Source organism: Hemicordylus capensis, chromosome 15 (assembly GCF_027244095.1).
Source record: "Hemicordylus capensis ecotype Gifberg chromosome 15, rHemCap1.1.pri, whole genome shotgun sequence".
Classification (NCBI taxonomy): Eukaryota; Metazoa; Chordata; class Lepidosauria; order Squamata; family Cordylidae; genus Hemicordylus; species Hemicordylus capensis.
In genome coordinates, this window is record NC_069671.1 from 6,088,346 (window position 1) to 6,115,127 (window position 26,782).

A 26,782-nucleotide genomic window follows, 5' to 3' on the forward strand; every position below is an offset into this window, starting at 1 on the left:
CATCCCAGGCACAGACAGTTTTCTGACTGAAAACCTCTAGCAAACAAGAGCCCATCCTGTGAGAGGCAGGCTGTGCCTCCAGAAACACAGGGAGCTGCCTTCCAGACCATCGGTCCATCTAGCTCAGGATTGACGGCACAGACCGGCAGCAGCTTCTCCAAGGTTGCAGGCCAGAGTCTCTCCCAGCCCTACCTGGAGATGCTGCCAGGGAGGGAACTTGGAAGCATGCAAATGCTCTTCCCAGAGCAGCTCCATCCCCTAAGGGGAATATCTTGCAATGCTCACACATGGAGTCTCCCATTCAAATGCAAACCAGGATGGACCCTGCTTAGCAAAAGGGACCATTCATGCGTGTTACCACAAGACCAGCTCTCCTCTGTCGAACAGCTCTTACAGGTAGGATATGCCTCCTAACGTCTGGCCTGAATCTGCTTCGTATATTTTCCTTCCCTCTTTGCAAAACACGATGACAATCTTATCTAGCAACGTGAGCCCTTGATCATCATGTATTTGTCAGCACTGCAGACAGATCACAGCTCCGCAGTGCATTTTCACCACCTCGCCAGTAAGAAGCGTGTCCAAATATCTCTGAAAATCCGGCATAAATAAAAAATGTGTGAATCATAATTTCGTACAACGCACCCCCCACCGCTCCACTTTCAAGTGCCTCCGAACTCAGCTCTTCATGCCTCCTTGCTTTCATCTCTCAATAATCTTGATATATTTTTCCCCCTTGAAAATTGGACTTGTTTAATTTATGCTCTTCAAGGAAGCAACTGTGCATTAAACAGTAGCCACTTCTTCCGCGGGAGAAGTACTAGGGCACACATAAAACTTCCGCCTTTGTAAAGAAAACTCTAGAATCATGCAAATTATACCATTGCATGAGAATCTAGGCAAAAGAAACAACATAGAAAGCTGCCTTATACTGAGTTAGACCATGGTCCACCCTAGCTCAGTGCTGTCCACACCAGTGGTTCCCAACCAGGGTTCCTCCAGATATTGTGGAACTACAACTCCCATCATTCCCAGCTACAATGGTCTACAGTGGGCCGGCACAGGGGCTGTTTGACTGGCCCCCCCAGGTATCCTGCAGCAACCCAGGAGCCGGGAACTGCCTTATAGCGCCATCCTATGCATGTTTTCTCAGAAATATGCGCCATGGTGTGCCCAGTGAGGCTTACTCCTCTACAAACATGCCTAGGATTGCCGCCAGAAAGCAACAGCAATTTAGGGAGAGGAGAGGACGTGGCATTGTTCGGGGCTGGTGTGCATTCCAGGGGCCCCACGGATTGAGCAGGGACAGGATCTATTTTCTGGCCACTATCCTTGTTTAAAACTATGAGTCCATTGACTGGGGGGGTGGGGAGTAGATCCACAAGTAACTAGTAATATTTTTCATTTGAATGTAATGTGCTAAAAATTGATCTCGGCCCCTGCATGCCAAGTTGTGGATGGCTGCGGCCCACTAGGCATTTGAGTTGTGCAGCCCTGGACACTGACTGGCAGTGGCTTTCAGGCAGGAGTCTTGCCCAAACCTGCCTGTGGATGCCAGGGACGGAAAAGCAGGTTGCTTACCTGTAACAGGTGATCTGGTAGTGAGGCCTCGACATTCATAAAATGGGGTTCTGCGCCTGCGCAGGACAACTTCGGGTAAAACCGATTAGCTCCTCGCGACGCCTTTCAACTGCCTCTGCACGAGCCGTGCAGTACATATACTGGCAGTTAGGCGTCAGTTGCTCAGTTTCTGAATGGCCGCTCGGCACTTAAAAGAGTCAATGACATCCACAGGAACCGTAAGCTGGCAATGAAAATTAGCAGCACATTCACTTGTATTTCGAAGAAATGCAACGTTCCAATCGCTCGTATTTCGAAGAAATGCAACGCTTCAATTGCTTGCACTCTGCAGCGGGGTCGGCTGGGAGGGTTTTATGAATGTCGAGGCCTCACTACCAGATCACCTGTTACAGGTAAGCAACCTGCTTATCTGGATAGTGAGGCCTCGACAAACATAAAATGGGTGAATCACGAGCTGCCCAAATGGAGGTGGGCAACGCAAGCTATTGAAGCACCCTCTGCAGCACGGCCCTGCCGAATTGTGCTGCCTCTATAGAGCGAAGGTCCAGTGCATAATGCTTCACAAAGGTTTGGTCCGAGGACCAGGTGGCCGCCATACAAATATCCTTGAATCTTATTCCTGAAAGATGAGCTGCCGAGGCAGCGTGAGCCCTAGTTGAATGGGCTCTAATAGCTGATGGCGGAGTGACTCCCTGTATATCATAGGCCATCTTAATGAGTTCCACTAGCCAAAAGGACAGCTTCTGGCGGGATGGCTGAAGGCCCCGGTTCTTTCCATTCAAGGCTATGAAAAGATTCCTTGTCCTTCTCATTTCCCTTGTTCTTTGAAGGTAGAAAAGAATGGCCCTCCGCACGTCCAGCAAGTGCAAAGAAGCTTCCAGCGGTGTGGATGGATTCTTGTAAAACGTAGGTAGAACCACGTCTGCATTTAAGTGAAAATCAGTCACTATTTTCGGGCGGAATTCCGGGTCCAAACGCATAACTACCCTGTCTGGAAAGAATCGAGTATATGGTTCATCCATCCGTAGAGCAAGTAATTCGCTCACGCGCCTTGCTGATGTGATTGCCACCAGGAATAAGGTCTTTAACGTTACTAACTTCAAAGAAGCAGTGGCCATAGGTTCAAATGGACTCTCCATCACAGTCGAGAGCACCAAGGAGAGGCTCCACTTGTCGGATGGTCTTCTTACTGGGGGGTATAGATTACTCAACCCTTTCAAAAACTCCTTGCATTTAGGATGAGTAAAAACCGTCTTTTGATTCCAGCCATCATGATGAGCAGAAATGGCCGCTAAATGAACCTTTATGGATGTATTGGCCAATCCACTGGATTTCAAGGAGGTTAAGTATAGCAATACCTCCCTCACAGAGGCCTCTCCAGGTTCAAATTGGTGCTCTGCGGCATACAATGAAAATCTTCTCCATTTGCAGAAATAATTTCTCCTAGTTGACTTCCTCCTGCTATTCTTTAATATCTTCTTCAGTAACCCACTTTCCATACTGTCAGGTTGAGGACTGACAGGTTGGGGTGGAGTATTTGTCCTTCTTGCTGATATATCTGGTCCCTCTGTTGTGGCAGTCTCTTGTACACATTGTCCGACAGTCGCAAGAGTTGAGGAAACCAAGGTTGCCTGGGCCACCAAGGCGTGACAACAATCGCCCTGGTGTTGTCCTGTAAAAGCTTGGCCACAACCCTGTTCAACAGGGGATATGGAGGATATAAATAAAACATACTTTGCGTCCATCGGTACTGGAAGGCATCTCCCTTTGACAGGGGGCCCACCCCCATTCTGGAACAGTATTGGCTGCATTTCTTGTTTCCTGCTGTCGCAAACAGGTCGACAGTTGGGGTCCCCCAGGCAAGGAATATCTCTCTCAACAACTGTGGGTTGAGCTCCCACTCGTGTTGCTGTTGGACAGGTGATCTGCTCAAGGTGTCCGCTAGGATATTTTCCTGACCTCTTATGTGTATAGCCACCAGATGTATGCGATGTGCAATGCACCAGTTCCATATCTGGAGTCCTAGATGGCACAACGGCTTCGACACCGTACCTCCTTGATTGTTGACGTAGGCGATTGCAGTGGTATTGTCCATCTGAAGTTGCAGTACTCCCTCCTGAATGATCTTTTGAAGGGCTTGCAATGCCTTGTAGGCTGCCAGAAGCTCGAGGAAATTGATGTGATACTCCTTCTCTCGGTGATTCCATCGGCCCTGTGCTCTGTGGACTCCCAAATGAGCTCCCCATCCGAGCATCGAGGCATCTGTTGTCAGCGTGCAAGTAGGTACCGGGGTCCGAAATGGCATCCCCTCCTGCATATTTGCATCCTTTGTCCACCACCGCAACGATTCTTGGACTGCATGCGGAATTTGAAGGAGCAGACTCTGGGGGTCTACATTGGGGCGAAAAACATCCAGGTACCACATCTGCAGTTTCCTCATGCGTAGCTTCGCGTAGCGAACAGTAGTGGTACAAGAGGCCATCAGGCCCAATAGGACCTGGATTGATCTGGCCTGTTGACGTGGAGTAGCACGAAAGTGTAACACCATCTCCTTTATGCGATGGAACCGGTCCTGCGGGAGGAACGCCCTCTGGCAGTCCATGTCTAGTTCTGCACCGATATACCTTAGGCGCTTCGAGGGAGCCAGGTGAGACTTCTCCCAGTTGATTCGTATGCCCAGGTCGCTCAGCAGTGCAGTCACTGTTTGTATGTGGTCGTTCAATTGAGTATTGGACCGCGCTGTAATAAGCCAGTCGTCGAGATACGGAAATATCGAAATTCCTTGTGTCCGTAGGTAGGCAATGATAACAGCCATGCACTTCGTGAACACCCGTGGGGCTGTCACCAGACCAAAGGGCAGGACATTGTATTGGAAGATCCGACTGCCCAGTGTGAAACGTAAATATCTCCTGTGGGACTCCTGAATCCCGACGTGAAAGTAGGCATCTTTCAAGTCCAACGTTGCAATCCATTGCTCTTGATGAAGAAGAGGCAGGATCGCTTGCAGCGTTATCATCCGAAATTTCTTCACGTCGACATAAAGGTTCAGCCATCTGAGATCCATGATTGGGCGAATGCCCCCGTCCCTCTTGGGTATTTGGAAGTACCTTGAATAGAAGCCTGTCATAGCATGAGCCCACGGAACCGGCGAAATTGCTTCCTTGTCTAACAGAACCCTGACCTCCTCCTCTAGTGTTTCCGTTTCTGGGGTATATTTTATCCCATTGAACTGAGGAAGAGTCTTGAACTCGATAGCATAACCAGTCCTGATTATGCGCAGGACCCAGCCATCTGATGTTATGTGTTGCCATGCTTGGGCATGGCTTGCCAGTTTGATGGTGTATCTGGTTTGCAACAAGGTGATGTTGTTCCCTGTGGTTCTGTTGGATAAGCTTAACTGTTTCTGTTGTTTCAGTTCCGGTAATTGTGGGCTCTGGCAGCAATCAAAGATGTTGTTTTGGCTGCTGTGCCGACTTATTACGGCCCTGCTGTTCCGGCTTGTTTCTTTGTGCGTAATTTCTGCGATTGTATCGATTAAAGGGTCTCCTATACTCCTTGCGCTCATTTCTCCTGTAAGAGTTCTGTCTCCGTTGGTACGGTTGAAACCTATTACTTGTAAAGCGCTGTGCTGCGAACGTCTTTGCTGTATACTTAGACTTCTTAAGGTGTTCCAAAGTATCATCTGTTTGCTCTGCAAACAGGCCTTTTCCATCAAAATGTAACGACTCTATGCGGTCGCGCATATCCTGCATCAAAGTGGTCGACCTTAGCCATGCATGGCGTCGCAAAATCACAGCAGTTGTTAGAGAGCGCTATTCTGACTCCGCCAAGTGTTTAGCATTCGCCAGTTGTTGGCGTGTAGCTGTTGTGGTTTTCACAAAAACAGTATCAAAACACTTTTGAAATTCCTCTGATGTCAAGGACGATCTCTGAGCATGGAGATTTTCCCACAAAGCGTAGGTATATTTTGCCAGACAAGCTATGTAGTTCGAAATCTTAATGGACAGGCAGGCTGTAGAGTAAGCCTTTCTAGCAAGTACATCAAGCTTCCTGCCCTCCTTGTCTGCTGGCGTAGTATGCCTTCTCCCCGATTTCGCAGAGGAGGCACAGTCAATAACCAGTGAATTAGGTACTGGGTGAGTAATTAGATATTCGTTTTCTTTTTCCCTTATTCTGTACAGAGATTCCAGACGCCTTGAAGTAGCCGTGGAAGTCTGTATGACCTCCCATGCTGACTTAGCTGCCTTTGTGATCACAGGGAGCATTGGCAGGTAAACTGGTTGAGAGCCAGACGGTTTTTTAAGGAAATTATATACTGGGTCATCCAAATCTGTTGTCTTTTGAGAGAGATCAAGACCCAGTACCTCTGCCATTTCAGCTACTTGCTGATTGTAAGACCTCATCTCCTCTGTAGGTGAATCAGCAGGAAGAGGCACCACATCTGGGCTGGGGTCATTAGGAAGCTCATCTTCTGAATCATCATTGGGGCTATCCTTTGAGGAGTCAGAAGAGAAATCCTCTTCATCCTCAGCAGAGGAGGATGGCACGGTATCAGGTAAGTTAGATGACTTTGAGAGTACACTTTCCCCGTGACCAGTGTGTAACCTCTGGCCACCATGTGTCACCAGTGGAGGCAATGAGGTCTGAATTGAGACCGTTCTGACAGGGCAAGGTAGTGAGATGGCAGCCTGAACCGAAGATTCCTGAACCTGAGGTCTGCATAGACGTGGTTCTAAGGTCTGTACTGCAGTATTTCTGCTCATGGGTTCCTCCCTTAAAGGAGTATTAGTCTGAATAGAAATTGAAGTGCAAGGTGGAACAGTAGGTGTTGTCTGAGTCGTGGCTGCTATAGAGCGATCTGGAAATTGTGGTCTGTTTAGCCGTTCTAACTGCCATTCCCTAAACAGCGTATACTCCTTAGGAGACAAAGTGATGTCAGTCTCACCCCACCCTCTCAATGGACACAGACCAATAGGTGTTCTCTGAGCAGGAGTGAGTGAAGGTGTCTGAGGAGGAGGAAGGTTAATATTATCTTCATCCACATCCAGACCCTGGGAAATGAACCCCTGGAAGGCAGAGGCGAAAGGGGTTGTGTTTCCAGGCTGAAGGGGTTGTAGGGGGACGCCCCCTTCCCCTGGTGTAACTTCAATATGCATGCCATCCTCCAAGAATGCCCGTTCAGCTTGAGGGGGTGCTATGCCTTCCCTGTTTGCTGGGGATGTATCCACATCAGCTCTCAGAGCGACCCTTGACGTCGAAGCAGGGGAGGCTGCTGTCGATATTGAGGGTGGAGTCAGTGCCTTCGATGCCGAGGGAATGCCCCCCACCCGCTTTGACTTAGTTGTAGCGGAGTCTTTGACCTTAGCAGCATCGTTGCGGTGTCGTTTGCGAGCTCGATGTCGAGGTGGTGTTACTGCGCTCGACATCGAGGCTGGTGTCGAAGGCGATTGTCTAGGGGTTGGAGCAGGCGACAGGGATCCCGCTCTGCTTCTCAGGGGCTCATCCTGTAACCCTGAGGGAGACGGAGTGGTATGCCGTGAGGCGGAAGTTGGAGCTGCCTCCTTCCTCTTTGTAGTATGAGGTGGCGTTGAAGTGCATGAGCGCTTCAGGCTGTCGCTGTTCGGTATCGAGGGCTCCTTGAATGAGCTCTGTTTTGTAGTTTTAACAGAGGTCCCCGCAGTATTGGGAGCAGTGCTCGAGGGTTTAGACTGCATAGTAGCAGCCCTCGGCATGGAGGAAGCGGCTGTCGGGCGGAGCGCGTCCTCCATTAACGAAACTTTAAGCCGCGCCGCCCTATTCTTCAGAGTTTGCCTCGAGAATGACTTACAAATAGGGCAAGCAGTTGTGGAGTGCTCTTCTCCCAGGCAGTGGAGACAAAGTCGATGGCCGTCTGTTGACGGAAGCTTTGCCCTGCAGCGAATGCACCGTTTAAAGGTGGTCTTCTCCCTCACAGAACTACTCATGGGCACAGGAGTTTGTGGCCGGCTCGTTTAGCTCTGTAATACTTTATTAATTTTTACTAGTCGTGACAGGGGGAAGTAGGGACACAGTTCATTAAACAAAGATGTAAAGGTGGTAAGTAAAAAATGTCGTCTTCAGAGTAAAATCACTAATTCCCTATACGAGGAGCAACAAAGTTTCCGAGGTCCGAACGCATCAGCGGTCAGAAAGAAACTGAGCAACTGACGCCTAACTGCCAGTATATGTACTGCACGGCTCGTGCAGAGGCAGTTGAAAGGCGTCGCGAGGAGCTAATCAGTTTTACCCGAAGTTGTCCTGCGCAGGCGCAGAACCCCATTTTATGTTTGTCGAGGCCTCACTATCCAGATCCATGGACCTTCGGCATGCTAAGCAGATGCTCTGCCACTGAGCTACGGCTCCATCCCCAGAAAAGTGCACACAGCCCAATCCGCCACTAGATGACTGAAGACTCACTGGCCAGCTCAGGGACACAGATCACAATTTCGGTGCCCCTTAATCTTTTTAGGCACTCCAGATGATTACGTCACAGATAGCTTTCTAGCTCCGATTCTCAATACCGTTCAGGGTGGATTCAGAGGTTCATCCGAAGTGGCAACGGAAGCAGCGGACTGATTTGGGTGTGTTCTGTTGCGGCTCCCTGGTTTGGTGCAAAGAGAGGTGGGGAGGGGGGATAATATATGGGCTATATTCCCTGTGGCGAGATGGATTTCCCCCCGTTGCACAACTTAGGGTGGCAGAAACACACCCACCTCTCTTCTTTTGCATGAGAACACGACAGAAGCGGCATGAGTCACTCATACTTCCGCCGTCCCATCTTTGGATGGATGTCCAAAGCCAACTAATTCCTCAACTCTGAAACGGTAATTATGACAGGCTTTCACTGAGTTGCTGGAACAACGGTGACAAAAACAGATGAGTATAAAGCACTCCGCACATTAGAGGTGCTACAGAAAAGGATGAATGATGATAAATAATCCAGTGTGCAAGGCATGCTTAAAATGCAAAAGGAAAAACTAGCACAGTGCTCCTGCCTCTTCATTCCAGGCAGTCGGCTGCCAAAACATAAGCCCTCACTTCCAAGCGCGCACACACACACACACACACACACACACACACACACACACACACCAAGCAAAGAAGTCCAAGTAGGAGGTGAGCATTCCCATCTGTGTTTTGCCCTCCCACAGCTCAAGTTATCAAAGGAGGAGTGACTCAGGGTGTGTTTTTAGTACACAACACTCCAACGCTTAGGCTAGGTTCATCACACTCGCTCCAGACCTCCCAAAACAGTACAGTTCCCATGTTTCTTGACTGGAAGAATAGTTCCATAGTTCTGGACTGGAAGGGAACGAGAATTTCTGAAATATTTTACCAACCCCTTTGAGAAGAAGCATACTGTAAAAGAAGCAACGTGTCCACCGAGTGCTATCTGACCTACCTCACAGGGCTGTTGTGAAGATAAACATAACGATGTACGCTACTCTGGGCTCTTTGGAGAAAGAGTAGGATATAATTTTTTTAATAATGAAAATGATCTTGTCAGACATAGGGCTCAAACCAAGAGCAACGGGGACTTCAAGCCATCTACCAGAGATCACCTCTTGAGAAGATGAGTCTGGCATCTGTGGGGAAGCAATCCCATGTTACCTCTGCCTGCATAATCTCCAGTATGTGCTAGTGGCAGCAACATTAAAGCTAGGATAAATCACTGATCTTGCTAGACTTGCCTCCTGTATCTAGCTGCCTACTCTTCTGCCCTGCCTACACCATGCAGGCTGCACCGTCAGCTCCGTGGGGCTTCAAACTCTCCTTACTGGCTGCCATTTTCTGCTACAGTCGCCAGAAATCTCTTCTGCTGCTCAGAAAGTGGGCACCGAGATCAGCATTTCTATTAGACAAATACAGAAGAAGCTGCCTTCTGGCTTGTGATGTTTCTTGAACTGGCTGCAACTCTCCCAGAAGCGAATGAGTTGCCTGCCACTGTTCTAAATACAAGAGACACCGGAAAGCAAACTCCCTCCTAAAGTATCTGGCACAGCCCTCTTGAAGCCTAACCAAGTCTCTGGCACAGCCTGGACTCAGGTCCCTCGGAGAGGTAAAAAGTGCAAGCGTATTCCAAAAGAAATGAGGTAATTTGGGGTCACAGGCGGGAAGTTTACCCAACATCCCCAACCCTACCGGCCTCAAGGGGCTCCTTGGGTTGCCTTCAGATTGCTTTCCTCTTTGCCAATAAAAGCAAGTTTATTTACAGGCCTGTTCCTGCAAAGAATGTGGACTGACCACGGACAGCACACAGTTCTAAAAACAGAGTACGGACAAGAGGAGACGGACGCGTAGCATTGGTCTTTCCTGCCCAAAGATAATGCACAGATTCGTGTCAAAAGCCTTAAAACCTATCTGTTTGGCCTGGCCTTCCAGGGTTTTCAATGATTAACTGTTCTAAATTGTTTTAAATTGTTGCCCTGATTTCTAGGGTTTTTAGCTGTTTAATTGGTTTTATTGTGTTTTAATAGTTTGGTTTTCATTGTTAATTTGTTTTAATTGTTTTTATCATGCTGCAGACCACCCTGAGCCATTTTGGAAGGGCAGTATACAAATAAAAATAAATAAATAAATAAATAAATAAATATACACACGGTTGTGAAATCCCTCTGTGTTTCCAGGAACTAATGAGATCTAATGAGCTTGGGTGTGTCTCTGTGAACAGTGCCAAAGTGCATTTGAGAAGAGATTTAATTGGATTTGTATCCTCAGAAGTGTTCAAGAGGGTAAGGCCAAAGATCATCTTCAGAGCTGCTTCCCTTGCAAGTGGCAGCAGAGTCCATGAACGCGTTATTTCGACACCTCCGATTTTTAAATTAAATTTTTATACAAAAATGCAGGCACACCACACAGAGATTCCCCTTGCTTGCCATTATGCATAAGCATAAACAACCGCAGATTAAATTCATTATTAATATATGCCAAAGTGTGTTTTGTTGTTCCAATAAAACGACTACCAGCTTTCGTTATTTATTCATCATTACATTATTTATATTTGTTTAATGACTAGCTAAAGCTTAGGCACGCGCGAGGACGACTCCCGAGGACATATTTGCAAAAAACGATTACAATTTAAACAGTTGCCAACAAAACTTAGGCCTTGCTTCAGAACATTCCTGGGAGGAGACCAGCCTCCTTCCTGAGCGGGAAAATCTCTGGCCTCTCATTGGTCCAGAGGCCTGTGCTTCTAACCTTTGAAATTTAAAAAAGGGGTCAAACTGTCACAAGTGGCAGTTGAACTGTGGCTCGAGTAAACAACAAAACGAGAAAATTGGTTACTTTAGATTCGTTAGAACATGTCTGTTTTGCATTCTGAAATTAGCATGAACGGTTGTAAAACCTGAAATCATTTTTTCTGTATCCTCACCTACTAAACTTGAACAAAGCCATTTAAATTTCCCTGCTTCTCTAAAAACATAAGAACAGCCCTGCTAGATCATTCTGGGTCAGCTATTCACAAATGAACAAAAAATAAGACCAGGACACTAAGAACATGTGAACAGCCCCTGCCGGATCAGGTCCAAGGCCAGCATCCTGCTTCCCACAGTGGCGCACCAAATGCCCCTGAGAAGTCCATAGGCAGAAGATGAGGGCATGCCCTCCCTCTTGCTATTGCTCCTCTACAACTGGTATTCAGAGGCATCTTGACTCAAGGCTGGAGGTGGCCTGTAGCCATCATTTTTGTAGCCACTAATGTCCTCCATGAATTTGTCTAAGCCTCTTTTAAGGCCATCCAAGCTAGTGGCCATCACCACACCCCAGGGCAGAGAATGCCATAGGTTAATTATGTGCTGGGTGAAAAAGCATTTCCTTTTTCTAGTCCTAGGTTTCCAGCAATCCGTTTCATGGGATGACCCCTGGTTTTAGCGTTGTGAGAGAGGGAGCTTGACTGCTTAACACAGAGCACTTTCAGCGGCTGTATGGAAGCCCTCCCTGGGGAGATTTGCCAGGCTCCTTCTCTTAATCCTTTTAGGCACCTCTTAAGGTTACCATAAGGTTTTGATTTATAATTCTGAGCTGCTTTTTTAAAAAGAAAATGATCTGCTCTTCTGATGATTTAAATCTGGTGTTTTCTTTTCCAGGGGGCTGATGTAGTATTTTCTATTGGTTTTACATTGTTGTTTGATCTCATCGTTATTGTATTTGTCTATTCGTAAGCTACTTAGAGTGTCGAAACAGAATAATTGTTGTAACAACAAAAAAAAAGATCATTTAAACATGTTGCCTTGGCTGCTGTAAAATGTGGACAAAAAAGTTCTGATGCCTGTAAGTGCTGATTGCAAATTGGATATTTTGGCATATTATGATGTGGTGCCCGAAAACTCTGAATTGTAGATGATTTCTAATCTTCTCTGGAGGCTATTTTATTGTTGTGTGTTGATCCCCTGAAATGAATTGATAACACAGCCTGCTACTAAAATACTGAGTACATTCATGTTGCAGTTGCTTGACTGATATGGAGGATGAATCAGGCTGACAATTAAAGTGATGCAGTGCCAGATATTTCAAGTGAAGAACCAGTTCAGTGAGGAAAGTCACCAATTTGCTAAAAGAAATAGTGAGAAGTAATGATGGATTTGGGGTTGGGAAACAGATTTTATGGAGTTGGCATCAGCTAGCTCCAGGGTTGCTGGATGATACTCACAAATGATCCAGCAACCATCAGCAGTCTCAGAATAACTTCAGGGGCTGTTTTATTAAAGGCTGATGAACCAGGTGGACGGTTAATATTATTCAAGTGTGTGTGACTGGAAAAGGCTTTAGAAGGTGATCTTCGGTGATAAAACAATGAGGTCATTCACACAATCAAAAACTGTATTCTACCCAGGTTTGGGAGCTGTGGGCACTCCAAATGTTCTGTGGTGTGAAAGCAAGGCCGGAGGAAAACCTGGGTAGAAGTGATTGTGTGTGGAGGAAGCAAGGTAGGAGAAAAGCCCGAGTAGCTTTTCCTCTGACCTTGCTTCCACACAATTGAAAACTGGGAGCACAAACAGCTCTCAGAACCGGGTAGGTCACAGTTTCTGATTGTGTGAATGACCTCATTGATAGCCAACAACAGAAATAACTAGGATATTAGAGGCGTTGGGTACGCTTGGGCAATCCAGTACCTTATTCTTAGGGTAAAAGCTTTTCTGGCCTGCACTGTTTGCTTCAAAATGGTACACGGAGCTGGCCTTGTACTCATAAACACCTCTTCAAAACGAGATCGCTGCGGCTCCTTCAATCCCTCAACCTATTTCTTCTCATCATTCACACCTCTGTGTAGAAGCACTGCTCACAGACACTATCTGAGGCAGTTTGATTCCTCCGTTTTATCACCTTTCTCTCCATCAACTGGCTCAGGTGATTCCCTTTCCCCAGCTTTTTCTGCTAATCTCTTTTCGAGTTCTCATCCTTTTGTATCTGTTGAGAGGAAGATCCTGCCATCAAAAGCACTCCAACTCCAACTAGAGCTGGTCTTGTGGGAGCAAGCATGAATTGTCCCCTTTGCTAAGCAGAGTCCATCCTGGTTTGCATTGGAATGGGAGACATATATGAGCACCATAAGATATTCCCCTCAGGGGATGGAGCAGCTCTGGGAAGAGGACTTGCATGCAGAAGGCTCCAAGCTCCCTCCCTGACATCTCCAGGTAGGGCTGAGAGAGACTGTCTGCAAACCTTGGAGAAGCCGCTGTCAGGGATGTGTACGAACAAGTCTGGAGCTCCAGTTCAGTGCTCCTTTTCCGGAGCACCGCACCTGTTTGAATGCCGGTGTTTGAGCCGGATCAACAGGAGGTGAGGGAGGGTCTTTAACAAACAGGTAAGGAGCTCCTTACCTGCTCACCCGCTCCCTGCCGCTGGTTTTAGAAACAGCTGGGCGGGGCTGCAGCGTTCCTTCCTGCGGCCCCGGATCAACGCCAGCATGCAAATGACTCTGGTCATTTGCACGCTGACGCCACTCGAGGCTACAGGAAGGAACGCTTCAGCCCCACGTGGCTGTTTCTTCCCAGGCCTGCCCCTCATTTAGAAAAGACTATGGGAAACAGTGACACATTCTGTTGTGTAATGTCTAGCTTGACCCTTAGATTAGCCTTTTCAGTTCTCCCAGGATAGCATGCTGGAAGTGCCAAAAAGAGATTGATCAAGAGCTCTGCGAATTTCATCATAGACTAATAAGGCAAAAGGAAAGGAAAAGATGGGATGCAGACACCCTGACATTTTTGAAGAGCCACAGCTCATATTGGCGGACCTGCGTTTTTGAAAAAGAGTCACAAGTGTCACACAAGTCCTGGATGAGTGGTCTGGAGAGCATCATTACTTAAGACTATTTTTGTTTATTTTTTGCATGCTTCTCAACCAATGGACCAGTCACAAAATATTCCCAATGTCAGTTTGATTCTTCTTCTTTGTCCTAACATGCTTTCCTATATTTAATATAATATTATCCAACACATGTACATAAGCAAAGCATGCTACAAAAAGAAGAAAAATACAGAACGGTAAAATTGTTTCATCTCTGGTACAGAAATTCTCAAACTTTGTGACTCTGGAACTTATACAATCAAAATTCTTGCTAGCAGCTCTCCAAGTACACTCGCCCCCCACCTATCACGTGTTTCCCGATCGTGGGTTTGAGTATCCGCGATCGGGGAATTGTCACCACCCTCGCCAACTGTGAACTGAGTATTGGTGGTTTGGCACCCTTTTAAAAAAATTGAGCAGTTTTTTGGGGGAATTTCCAGGGTCATGGGGTCATTTTGGGGGTCAGGGGGCAATGAGGGGGTTCAAGTGATTTTGGGGGCTTCAGGAGGGTCATTTCTGGGGGTCAGGGGCAGTTTCTCTATTTTTCTCTGTATTTTCAGATACTTTTCAAATGCAATTCCCCTAACCCCCTATTTCCCATGCATGTCAATGTTTCGCCTACCGTGAATTCAACAATGGCCAAGGTTTCCAGGAACAGAACCCTCGCGGTTGGTGTGGACAGCCATCCTCTGCTACTGGTTCAGACTTTTGCCCAGTTGGTCTTGCCCTTCTAACCTTACGTGATAATTACCAATCTTGTTGGATTCAGAAAACTGAGAAAAAAATAGCTTGCCTGGGTCTTTCCCCCTTGACCTTGTTTAGTATGGGTTACGACCAGGTGAAAGCCACCATCAAGCAGAGCATTATAGACATTGAGCACCAAACCGATCTCAGCAGGCTCCCAAACTGTCTTATCAGTGACAGGCTTAGATATTCTGCCTCTCCAGCGGCATACCTCAGCCAACTGGAGGTTCCAAAGCACAGGAGGGCATTCACTCTGGCTCGCTGTCATTCCCTCCCTTCAGTGTTACTAGAAGGCCATTATAAGAGAACCCCATTTGCAGAGCAACTATGCCACTGTAGTTCAGGGCAGATGGAAACTACCGAGCATGTCCTCCTCCACTGTTTGTTCTATAGAGACATTTCCGCGCCCCTCTGCCTTCTTTTGCTATGCAACAATCCAGGATGTTTGAACCATTTCTACAGCTCCTTGCTGCTTTCTGACTTTAAGCCTGCCATCACATACAGCATTGCCAGGTTCTGTGTGGCAGCAGCCAGCATTCGTCAGCCGATGGTAGGCAGTGGGTCCTATTAGCCTTAATCTGACCCTCGGTGACTCAGAGCAGGCTCTACACTTGCTCACTCAATACTGATTCAACAGAAAGACTTATGCTCCTCCCTTTTTCTGACTGCCCCTTAAAGCCTTACAGTCTGGCCGTCAACCAGTTTTATTACTTAGGCTTTTATGTATTTTTGTCTTCTCATGTCCTTTAATCTTTCTACATGCATTTTTATGCCCTTCTATTCCCTTTTATGCCTTTTATGACTTTCATGCCCTCATGCTTCTTGTGTACTTTTTACTATTTTATTATTTTTAGTATTACTAGCCGACCCCGCACAGAACGTCTGTGTGGCACTTTGGGGCTGGCTGTTTCCCCCTCCCTCTTCCTCCTGCCCCTCCTCTGTCTCTCCTCTCTTCCCCTTCCCTCCCGCCCCGCACTCTCCAGCCCTCCTCCCCTCCCATTCCTCCCCACACACAGAGCCGTGGCGGGCAGCCAAGAAGGGCCCCGCCACAGCCATTTTTTCTCCCTCCTGTCCGCCTGTCGCCGCTGCGGCTTTTCTCCCCCCCCCCTCCGCCGCCTTTCTCTCCCCCTGCCCACTGCCTGCCGCCACTTTTCTCTCCCCCCTCCTCCGCCGGCTGGCCGACCTCCACCAGCACTTTCCTCCCCCTCTCCTCCTCAGTCCTCACTTCGGAACTCTTGTAGCGTGTCGCGAGAGTTCCGCCGCCAAATCCTGGGTACGCATGTCCCAAGAGAATTAAATATATAGACTATGTACCTTAAGTGCCATACCATATGTAATCACTCTGTGTACTTTTTATCTACTCTTACCTTTAACATGTAATCACCCCTTATACTTTATGCCGGTCTATGACCGTAATAAAGATTGATTGGTACAAAAATGTTAAGAACACAGGTTTTAAAAAATGCTTTGTCTGAAAACATAAAAGGCACATGATCTATTTCACTGATGCAATAATGCTGTGTGCATGTACAAAAATACGCTAGTGCTGTAACAAGAGCAGCAACACGCTTTTAAGTAACATCTTGAATTATTTGTTTTCCCCAACCACTCCTTACTGCGGCTGCTTTAACCTGAACTCCAGCTCATTTGAAAGAAAAGGAATGTACTGAAGACTGACCTATATACCGCATTTGTGGAAACCAATTCTTTTTAATAAGAGGTGCTTGCATTCATTTTAACCGTTTATCAAGCAGTGGGTATCACTATCTTTCTGCAAATCAAAAGCAATCCCTTGCTTAACAGAAACTTCAATACAAATAAAACTAATGGAGAAGATGGTTATAAAAATAAAAGGAACCAGCCACCCAGTATGCGGTTATGTTATCCCACCCTTAGAATCCAGGAATTGCAAATTCCTTGAGTCTTGCCCAGCGTGTCAGGGCCAGGTTTTGCCTCCCACTACAACGGTGATCACAAGAAGTATTTAACTATGCGGGGGGAGGCAGAAGAGATGTACATACCGACGCCATTGAAGTGGGGACTAAGCTTGCACTCAGTACTAATCTCCAGTTTTTTGGGGATGGAAAATCTGGTTCAATCCCTTCCCCAATTGTTTCCCTAAACACAATGCCCTTAATTTCCCCCACAGAACCCAGAATTACTGACTAGTGACACGATCCTTATTTGCATAACCCCACCCCTTCTTCGACATAGACCTGCCCTGGGTACAATTTCTTTGCCGTGCTCAAGTGGCACAGAGACAGAACGTTGGGAATGAGCTATATATCGATGAGCTACACACGTTCCTAGCTTTTTCGGGTTGCACTTTGCCAGACTAAGAATTCCTTCACAGAAAGAATCAGAGGTAGAAGACTCTCTCCGAAGCACACCACCACTCTCTGAAACATTCTTTATTTTCTTGACGGATTGTCTTCTACAGAACCAGAGCATCCAGAGCAGCAATTTAAGACAGTTATTTCAAATTCATAAGCAACACAAATTCTGTTTATGCCTAAGGGAGGAAAGCACCACTTAATTCTAATTGGAGTTTACTATGTCACAACCTCTAACTGTCCTATCCTATTTGTCTACCCATGTTCCTATTGATCCATTTTGCTGGAATAGGTGGACAGTAGAGAATAAATGCAAGGATGCAGTCGCCTTGGGAACACTCCAATTACCTAACAGCCCTTAGCATTTTGCCCTAAAATCTCATGAAAGCCAACAGAAGTATATTATAATAAAATGAAGATCTGTTGGACTTGGTCACATCACAGGTAGTGACCATTTATATCAATTCCATATTTTCACTTGAGGCACAAATGACCAGGCTCAAACTATCCTACTTCAGACACATTATGCAAAGACCCTGCTCCCTTGAGAAGTCCATAATGCTGGGGAAAGTGGAAGGAAAGAGAAGAAGAGGACGACCAGCAGCAAGGTGGATGGACTCGGTGACGACAGGAATGAATGCACCACTGAGAGAGCTTAAAGGCCAAGTGGAAGACAGATCATCCTGGAGAGAATATCCATCTGTGTGGCTGCTAAGAGTCAACACCAAGTTGACAGCACTTAAACAATCAATCAAAAATGCAGATTAATAGAAGTCGTAAACTAGCAAGACTATAAGCATATTTTTGGATCAAACTTGGACCAAACGTGGCCTGGATCATGCCCAAGGCTGCTATACCTCTTGGAATTCAGGTACTGTCACAGTTATCTGTGATCGTACTCTGTGGGTGAAGAATGGTGTGGCTCCCTGAAACTGAAACAAATATTTAAAGACTTTAGCAACATAAGAACTCTCTCTCTCACACACACACACCTTAACATACTTCATAGGGCTCCTGTGGGAATAAATAGATCAAGGAAAGTCCCTGAGCTCCTTGGAGGAAGCATAAGGTAACAACCACCACCACAGTTCTTGTGACGCATGCCTGAAAAGATCTTCAGAGAAGATTGGTTTGGCTTCCCCACCTGTATACGTTCAATATAATCCAACGTTTGCATAGGCCTAAGTCTTCGGTGTCAACACTTCAGATTCTCAGCAGCAAGCGGTGAAGGTCACAAGCGTGCATTATGTGCAGCCAGAGAGCAGAGCATGCGTTCCGATTGTCCGTGGAGGTTTACAAACAGCAGGTTTACAAACAGCAGATCTTCGAGCTCTGCTATAAAAAAAAGAGCTGTTTCTGCACTTTCGTCAGCAAACTCTGCAGCCTTCCAACTTTTGTAACAAAGGGCTATCAGCCTGAACTCACTGGCGCTGAATGGAATGGTCTCTACTGTACCCTTGGTTCCAAACAATCTCACTAATGCTTCTGGAAGCCCAAACACAGGCTGTGGATTTACTGTACAGAAATTGCTCACATAGAGTTGAGGCCAGGGGCTTTCCCCCCGCCCTTCAAAATTAAAAACAAGGTGTGGTGGGGGAGGGGAATGGAGAATACATAATGCACCTATCGGCCCCTCCCCAACCTCATTTATTTATTTGAATAATTCTGGGAAGTTCACCAGCAGGACACAAAGTTGACAGGAGGGCCCATTAATACAGATGTTCGCTAACTTGGACCCCCAGATTTTCTGGCTGACAGTCATTGCAGCTGGGAATGATGAGACCTGTAGGAACAGAGGAAGCTGCCAAATACTGAGTCAGACCCTTGGTCCATCTAGCTCAGTACTGTCTACATGGACTGACAGTGGCTTCTCCAAGGTTGCAGGCAGGAGTCCCTCTCAGCCCTATCTTGGAGATGCTGCCAGGGAGGGACCTTGGAACTTAGATGCTCTTCCCAGAGCAGACCCATCACCTACGGGGAATGTCTTACAGTGCTCACATGTACTCTCCCATTAAAATGCAAACCAGGGCAGACCCTGCTTAGCAAAAGGGACTACTCATGCTCGCTCCCACAAGACCAGCTCTCCTCCCCTCCACAACAACAACAACAACCGGGGACCTGAGTTTGAGAATGCATGTATTAATGTATCTTGGTGAATAGCTCTTGATAATCGCATCTTCCATGAATTTGTTCAATCTTTTTAAAAGGGCATCCATGCTAGTAGCAATAACCCTATCTTGTGGTAGCACATTCCATAAGTTAATTATAGGAATAATTACCTTCAGCTATATTCCCAGGAACCAGTGGTGGCACCAGGAAAAATAACTGGGGCAGAGGGAGAGACAGAGAAGGGGCAGAGTACATTTAGGGATGGGCAAGCTGCGTCATTTGTGGGTGGGCAAGCTCTGTGGGCGCTAGTGATGTGTACGGACCGGTCCGGAGGCCATTCTACAGGCCTCCGGACCGGTCCAGACATGGGTGGTTCAGGTGGATTGGGGTGGGGGTTCCTTTAAGGGAGGGGGGAGGGTTTACTTACCCCTACCGCCGCTTCCCCCCATCCGGCGCACGTATTTTAGTCACGTCGCGGAGACGTGAAGCGCGCGCGATGTGCACATGCACAAAAGGCTTCCTGAAGCCTTTTGCAGCTGAGTGGGGGAAGGGGCGGCAGGGAGGTATCTTGCTGACCCAAATTACTGACTAAAATACGTGTGCCGGAGTGGGGGAAAGCGACGGAAGGGATAAGTAAACCCTCCCCCTGCCCTTAAAGGAACCCCCACCCCAGTGCCAGACTGCAGCTCCGAAGTTCCGTGCACACCTCTAGTGGGCACCAGGAGTTGAAATCGACTCGATGGCACACTTTACCTTTAAGCTGGGTATGGATGTGAAAGCTGGACTTTGAAGAAGCAAGATCGAAAACGTATGGGCACTTTTGAACTTTGGTGCTGGAGAAGACTTTTGAGGAGACCCTGCACAGCCAGGAAAACAAACCAATGGATAAGAGAACAAATCAATCGGACACATTATACAAAAACCCAACTCCCTTCAGAAGTCCATAATGCTGGGGAAAGTTGAAGGAAATAGAAGAAGAGGACGACCAGAGCAAGGTGGATGGACTCGATGACGACAGCAATGAATGCACCGCTGAGAGACCTGAAAGGCCAAGTGGAAGACAGATCATCCTGGACTGAGAATCTATGTGGCTGCTAAGAGTCGACACCAACTTGACGGCACTTAATCAATCAATCAAGCTGGGTCCCACGTATTAGATTTCTGAAACAGAAATGGGGGCAGTATAGGAGGGGGCAAACTACTTGTCTGAGGGGGGACTTGCCCCCACCCCGCATCAGAGCTGCCCTTCCTAGGAACTCTGTGGGTCCTCAGAAGTTGATCAAGAGTTTCTCAGTGAGAAATGCAGGAGCTAGCCCTGAAGGGGGAGATGAAACCTGAACCCTGGATGTCACTGAAGTACAGAATACAGAACAATGTTTGTGTTCCAAAGTATATACAAGGGAGAATGTACGGATCCTAAATTATATGCTTTTTATGGCCATTGGAAACTGGATTCTGAATTAGTTTCCTTAAATCAACAACAAAAACCTTAGATCCCATTAAGGAAGCACTCAGCCCCTTATATATTCACTTGTGAAAACAGGAAGGAGAGGAGAGAGAAAGGTTATACTTTTGCTTGTAGGAATCATTTGCTGTGCAAAACCAGTAGACAAAAAAAACCCACTAACCACATAATGTACTTTGGCCACATTTCTTGAACAGCAAGATGCAGAGACCTGTAATTTTGGAAAGTTACCCGAGCTTTAAAATATAACATGCATTAAATGCAGACTCAAGCATCCAAGCCACCATAGGCATAAGTCTTTCTTCAGCTATCTTGTTGAACAAGGCAGATGTTGATTTTATCAATGTTTCTTTTTCTGGAAGGGATTTGGAAACCAGCCAGGCTCTTGGGGGGCTTAATTTAGTATTTGCTAGGCTTCTGGTACAGACTGGGGTGACGGGGGGGAAAGGGAGAGGTTTAAATCTTATGTTGGTCTTTTCCTCTTTTGTTAGCTTTTAACAGAAGGGTTTTTTCCCCCTCTCTCGTTTGAATTCAGCTAAGTTAAACAAGAAGAAAAAAATTACAAAGGGAGAAAATGTGAAGCCACACAAGAAAAATATCAGTAATGCTATGCTGGCTGCAGAGATTAGGATCCTCCAATCGAGACCTGCCAGATCAAAGCCATAACACAGCACCTTTGAAGTGGTTTGGGACTGGATTTCCAAAGCAGCCAAGTCTCTGCACAGCACAGAATTATGGAGGTGAAACAAGCCAAGATCTCCAAATCCAGCCTCCTGCCTGAAGATGCAACCTTTCATCACCAGCCCTATCCCCACCCTCAGATAGGAACATAGGAAGCTGCCGTAAACTGAGTCAGACCCTTGATCTCTCTAGCTCAGAATTGTCTTCACAGACTGGCAGTGGCTTCTCCAAGCAGGAATCTCTCTCAGCCCTTTCTTGGAGAAGCCAGAGAGGGAACTTTGAACTTTCTGCTCTTCCCAGAGCGGCTCCATCCCCTGCAGGGGGAATCTCTTCCAGTGCTCACACTTCTAGTCTCCCATTCATCTGCAACCAGGGTGGACCCTGCTTAGCTAAGGGGACAAGTCATGCTTGCTACCACAAGATCAGCCTAGGCAGATGAAAGACGTGTCAGACTGAAATGTCATGTGTCAATCGCAAGTGATCGGCCTCCATAGTGATCTGCCTTCAGCTGCATGTCCCTAGCATGGAACAGGTTTGCCCAGGGTGGCAGTAGGGATGTGCATGGAACTGGCTGGCCCAGTTCAGATCAAATCTGGACCGGTCTTGAACCCGACCGGGCCAGTTTGGTCCGGCACCCACTTGAACCCCTCCCCTGACTCGGTTTGGTCCGGGAGGATTTGCAGACCAATAAAAAAAACAACAACCTTATCCCCCTCGGTGGAGTTCCTGGAGGCAGCGGGGGGGGGGATATTTCCCCTCCCCCGGCTGGCTCTCTTTATTCGGCCAGCTCTTCAGCCATGCAGAGGCCAATCGCGCAGGCACGCAGCCTCCAAAATGGCCACCACACTGAGCAGAGAAGGCCAAAAGCCGATCAAAGAGCTGGCCGAACTGGCCAGAGGGGAGCATAAGGAGAGCCGGCAGGGGGAGGGGGAACCTCCGCAGACCCCCCGCCACCTCCAGGAACTCTCCTGAGGGGGATAAGGGGTTGTTTTTTTGTTTTTTTTAAAGGTCTGCAAACCCCTCGAACATTTGGGGGGTGTTCAGTCCAGGGTTGGACCGAACATGGGGTGGTTTGGTTCAACCCCAAACCATTGAACCGAACCGGTTAGACGTTGAACTGGCACAACGTCGAGACATCCCTAGATAGCAGAAGGATGGTTTTGTTGCAAACCAACAGCTTTGACCAACAGCTTTGCTCAGCTAACTGAGCAAAGAGACACCTTTTTAAAGTGGTGATTCTCTTCTATTTAGCAGTGGGAGAGCAACTGGCCTTATCCAACCCCAGCACAGCATCCCTCCAGTGGCTGTTGCTGGTGTCTACCTTAGTTTCTTTTTAGACTGTGAGCCTTTTGGGGACAGGGGACCATCTTATTTATGTATTTTTCTATGTAAACCGCTTTGAGAAATTTGTTGAAGAGCGGGATATAAATATTCATTGCCGTCATCGTTTACATGGGATCACACCACAAAATAGCAGCTAACTGCTCTCCCCTGCACTGGGAATAATGGCAGTGAGAATCCATTTATGTATGTATGTATGTATGTACGTACTGGATTTGTAGACTGCCCCCAAACATCTGTCTCTTGGCGGTTTACAACAACATAAAACAAATTAAGACAGAACTGAAAATCTTGAAAGAATTTGAAACTACAGTCAAGTTGAAAAGCTTGGGTGAAAAAATAAGTCTTTCAGGATGTTTAAAAAGTCTTCAGCATGTTTGGTTCATTCTCTGTGCCTTGCAAGGACATTACTTCCTAAAGCTTTTGGGGTGTGTGTGTGTGTGTGTGTGTGTGTGTGTGTGTATACAGTTGTGTGTGTGGAACCATAAATACCGTGGAACTGGAGTTTAAGGGGGCAAAGGTTTTCTCACTGTGACGTCCAGATGCATGCAACGCCAGTTCCACGAGGTGACCCACCCAAGGTTTGGATTTTGGAACTGCAATCTGAACTCTCGGGTTGTAGTGAGTTTTGTTGCCCCAACCCAAGACTCTATGCAGGCTGTGTGTCGTCCGAATTCGGAACTGCAGGCTGCGTTCACTGAGCCCCTCCTTCCCTCCAGCTGTGATTGGCTGTGTGGGCTGTCCTTCATGCCAGAAGGAAACCCACACAGCCAGTTCCCCCTCCTCTCCGCAGTCTCTCGGACTGCAGAGAGACTGCTCTCCGTGACGTCCGAATTCAGAAAGGGGAGAGGGGATGCGATGCGGAACCACAGGTCCATTGAACCCACGGTTCTGAGTTACATGTGAATTCGGCTTCTGTGTGTGTGTGTGTGTGTGTGTGTGTGTGTGTGTGTGTGTGTGTGTTTTTAATGGTCAAAGAGGTGTGGAGATAACTTTTCCCAATCTAGTTTTTCATCTGATCCAGACTGTACTACTGTTCAAAAAATAATTATTCACATATATCGCATGTTCACAAAGTGGACTAGAATCTTTTTTTTAAAAGATGAAAGAGGAAATGGAGTGAGCCCAATTCTGCACTTGCATAGTGTACTGCAGACAAGCATACTTTAAAAACTATACTTGTAACTCAAAGACACGAAAATCCAAGCTCTTCAGAGTACTGTAAAACTGACCAATGGGGGGGGGGGGAGAAAAAAATTCCACATCTATAGCTGCCTATTAAAGTCAGTGTCTTTAGGTAGGGAATGATGTACCCAGATGTAAGATATCACTGTCCTGTTTTTACCAAGGTGATGAAACACACTAAATAATGTTTATGGCTATTAAAATAATGGGATTCTAAGCCACGGATGCTGCAACGATAGATGTGAAGGTCATTCTTGACACTTAATAAATAACAGAAATGGCATCGCCTTCTGCCTCCTTTTAATCCTACAATAAAGAGAGGAGGACTTTAAAATGTCACCTCTTATTTTCTTCATGTGTGAAGTCTGCCATTCCTTTAGCCAAATCTCCCCTTGGTGTGGGGATTGAAGGGGTGTTTTTGGTGTGGTTTTAAATGGTTCCCCCCTCCAGAAACAGCCTATTGGAAACAATGTAGTACCTTGGAGACAAGGCATGATACTTAAAAAGAAGCCAGAATCCCCACTTAGTACATCACCCTGACATTACTCTGCCGCTGGCTGGTGTCTGGACTGTCATTGACAGATGACGAGTTGAACAGAAAAGAGCACGGAGACAACCGAGCGATAAGATCACATCATAAAACACAAGGCAACTGCTTTGGATTGACTGAGCTGCACCATCAATTCAGGAGACCCACAGAACTGGAGAGTAAATGGCAAAGGACAAATAGTAAATGCCGCCGTGCTCCCACTCAGGGATGTGCGCGTGTTAAAGAACAGAGAACAGCACCCGGAAAAGGCAGCACAGCAAGATGGACAATCTATGCAATCCCGGCACGCCCATTTCTTGCCTACTGCTGCAAGAAATGAATGACAGGTGCCAAGGAAGGAAGAGCAGACGGACGTGGTACAGGCCATGGGCACTGTGTCCATTGAGAAAACCGCTGTCACAGATATGCAGCAGTGGGTGCCTCATGAGTTCATGAGATACAACACAGCTGGATAGAGAAATGACAACAAGGCTGATATATTCCCCACTGAAGTATATAATCTGTCGTCAAGATCAGTCTCTGGTCTCTGTTCTAATGCACCACATCGCACTCTGAACCCTTGCACCGCCCTTTATATAGCCTTCCCTTTAGAACTTCCCGGGCTTTGCTCAGTCCCCGAGATGACTGTTCAGCTTTTTGATCAACAGCTGTGCTGGACAACTGATCAATCCCCTGAAGAGGATTTTCAAACCCCTGGCTCTTATTTGTTACAACGGGCTTCTATTTCAAGCTTAAACCGCACGGCTTTCCCTTCACTCCTTTAACGATGACTGCCTAGCAAACTTAGTAAATAACCTCTCCTATAAAGACATCTCTTTACAAGTTCCCAGGCCTATAAAGGTAAAGTTGTGCCGTCGAATCGGTGTCAACTCCTGGTAACCACAGAGCCCTGTGGTTGTCTTTGGTAGAATACAGGAGGGGTTGACCATTGCCATCTCCCGTGCAGTATCAGATTATGCCTTTCAGCACCTTCTTGTATCGCTGCTGCCCGATAGAGGTGTTTCCCATGGTCTGGGAAACATACCAGCGGGGATTCGAACCAGTATACAAAACCCCATATCCATGAGGCTTTCCAAGACAATCTTTAACCTCTTTGCAAATAAAATGATAAACATCACTTTAAAAAAAATGATAAACATTAAACAGTGTTCCCTGTAACAGGGATTCCCCGATGTTGTTGACTACAACTCCCATCAACACCCTCCTGCAGAGGGTTGTTGTGAGAACAAACACAACTCTGTGAAGAACTGTGACAACTGCAAGTAGTACATAAATCAGGAGTGGCTATACTCATGGCTTGCAAGTACATTTTAGTAAGATGCAAAAAGAGATTTAAGAGAATGTCTTCTTTGCCATGAGTGCCATCGCCCATTGAGATCATCCCAGATAAGTCCGTCTGCAGCACCCACTTGGTCATGGATGAGCCTCCTCTGTTGCTGCCCTGAGACTCTGGAATGAGCCTCCCCCATCTTTGACAAATTTGAAAAAGTCTCTAAAGATACATTTATTCACCCCAGCTTTTTAACAGCTGTGTTTTCCTGAATCCAAGACAAGGCTTTTTCCAAGTTTCTTGATATTAGAAATTGGGAGGTCCCCTTAAATGCGGAGTCCTGTTGATACTTTTGAGTAAATGCTGGTATAATCTATATTCAGCTTATACTTTTTAAGGGGGTTGTTGTACATTCAGAGTCACCTTCAATTCGGATACATACAGCAGAACTGTAGTTTCAAATTGTTTTAATAGTTTAATCTTTGTTTTAATTTGTTCTAGTCAACTGCCCAGAGATTCAATTTTGGGGCAGTGTACAAATATAATAGTCTAGATAGACTATAGACATGTCTATGCAGCCTAAACAATACAAAATCATGTCATGATTTTGGTCATGTGACCCACGACACAAAGCAAGTAGAGTCTTCTGCGAGTCAGTCATTCACAAACAGGAAGAATTGCAGCCCATATTGCCTTTCTCCCCCACCTCAAAGATCTGGACTGAGCCAATGAAGAGTGACCCCTCTTACCCTTAGCCACATCTTGAGAGCTGTAAGGTCCTGTTCCCCACAACTCTGGGGCCACAGAAAGCGCCCAAGAAGCACTGGCACACAACTGTTGCCCAGCTGGTTGGCCACAGCTTCTGCCGATGACCCGATTTCCATTTTCGACAAGCTATTCAAAAACCCTATGAATGTGGGGTCGAATTCATGTGCTTATGTGGAAGCCACTGCCTGGGTACAACCAGCTTGGCATGGAATGGTGGAACTAAAAGGCACCAGAGGCAACCATTTCCCCTCATCTGTGCTCCACGCACTGCAATGGTTATGAGGATACACCTTAAGTCAAGCGGGTGGGTTGCCTTGGTCCCTGCATCTACGAGGTTTTGTCCACATTCTCTGCATTGCAGCAGTCACTGAGCACCAAAGGGCATTAAATAAGCTTAACAGTATGGTTTAAGAAGCAATGTTGCTTCTTTTTATATATTCACCGGGGCACCT

General features: G+C 46.8%; 1 protein-coding gene and 1 long non-coding RNA gene across 20 annotated transcripts in view; one reads left to right on the forward strand and one right to left on the reverse strand.

Moving 5' to 3' along the window:
• The window catches only part of ARVCF (ARVCF delta catenin family member), a 493,848-nt gene that overhangs the window by 215,126 nt on the left and 251,940 nt on the right, over positions 1-26,782 (reverse strand). Inside the window, exon 1 of one of the 19 annotated variants that reach the window (XM_053279350.1) lies at positions 1,579-1,632. The exons of the other annotated variants lie outside the window; for them this stretch is intronic. Within the exon in view, the coding sequence (XP_053135325.1) occupies positions 1,579-1,617 (39 nt within the window). The 5' untranslated portion in view covers positions 1,618-1,632. Of the gene's footprint in view, positions 1-1,578; positions 1,633-26,782 lie in introns of those variants that run through there. 19 annotated transcript variants of the gene reach the window in all.
• On the forward strand, positions 8,693-10,571 carry LOC128337868 (uncharacterized). The gene is made up of 2 exons (XR_008312452.1): positions 8,693-9,689; positions 9,812-10,571. It is a non-coding gene; the product is annotated as an uncharacterized LOC128337868 (long non-coding RNA).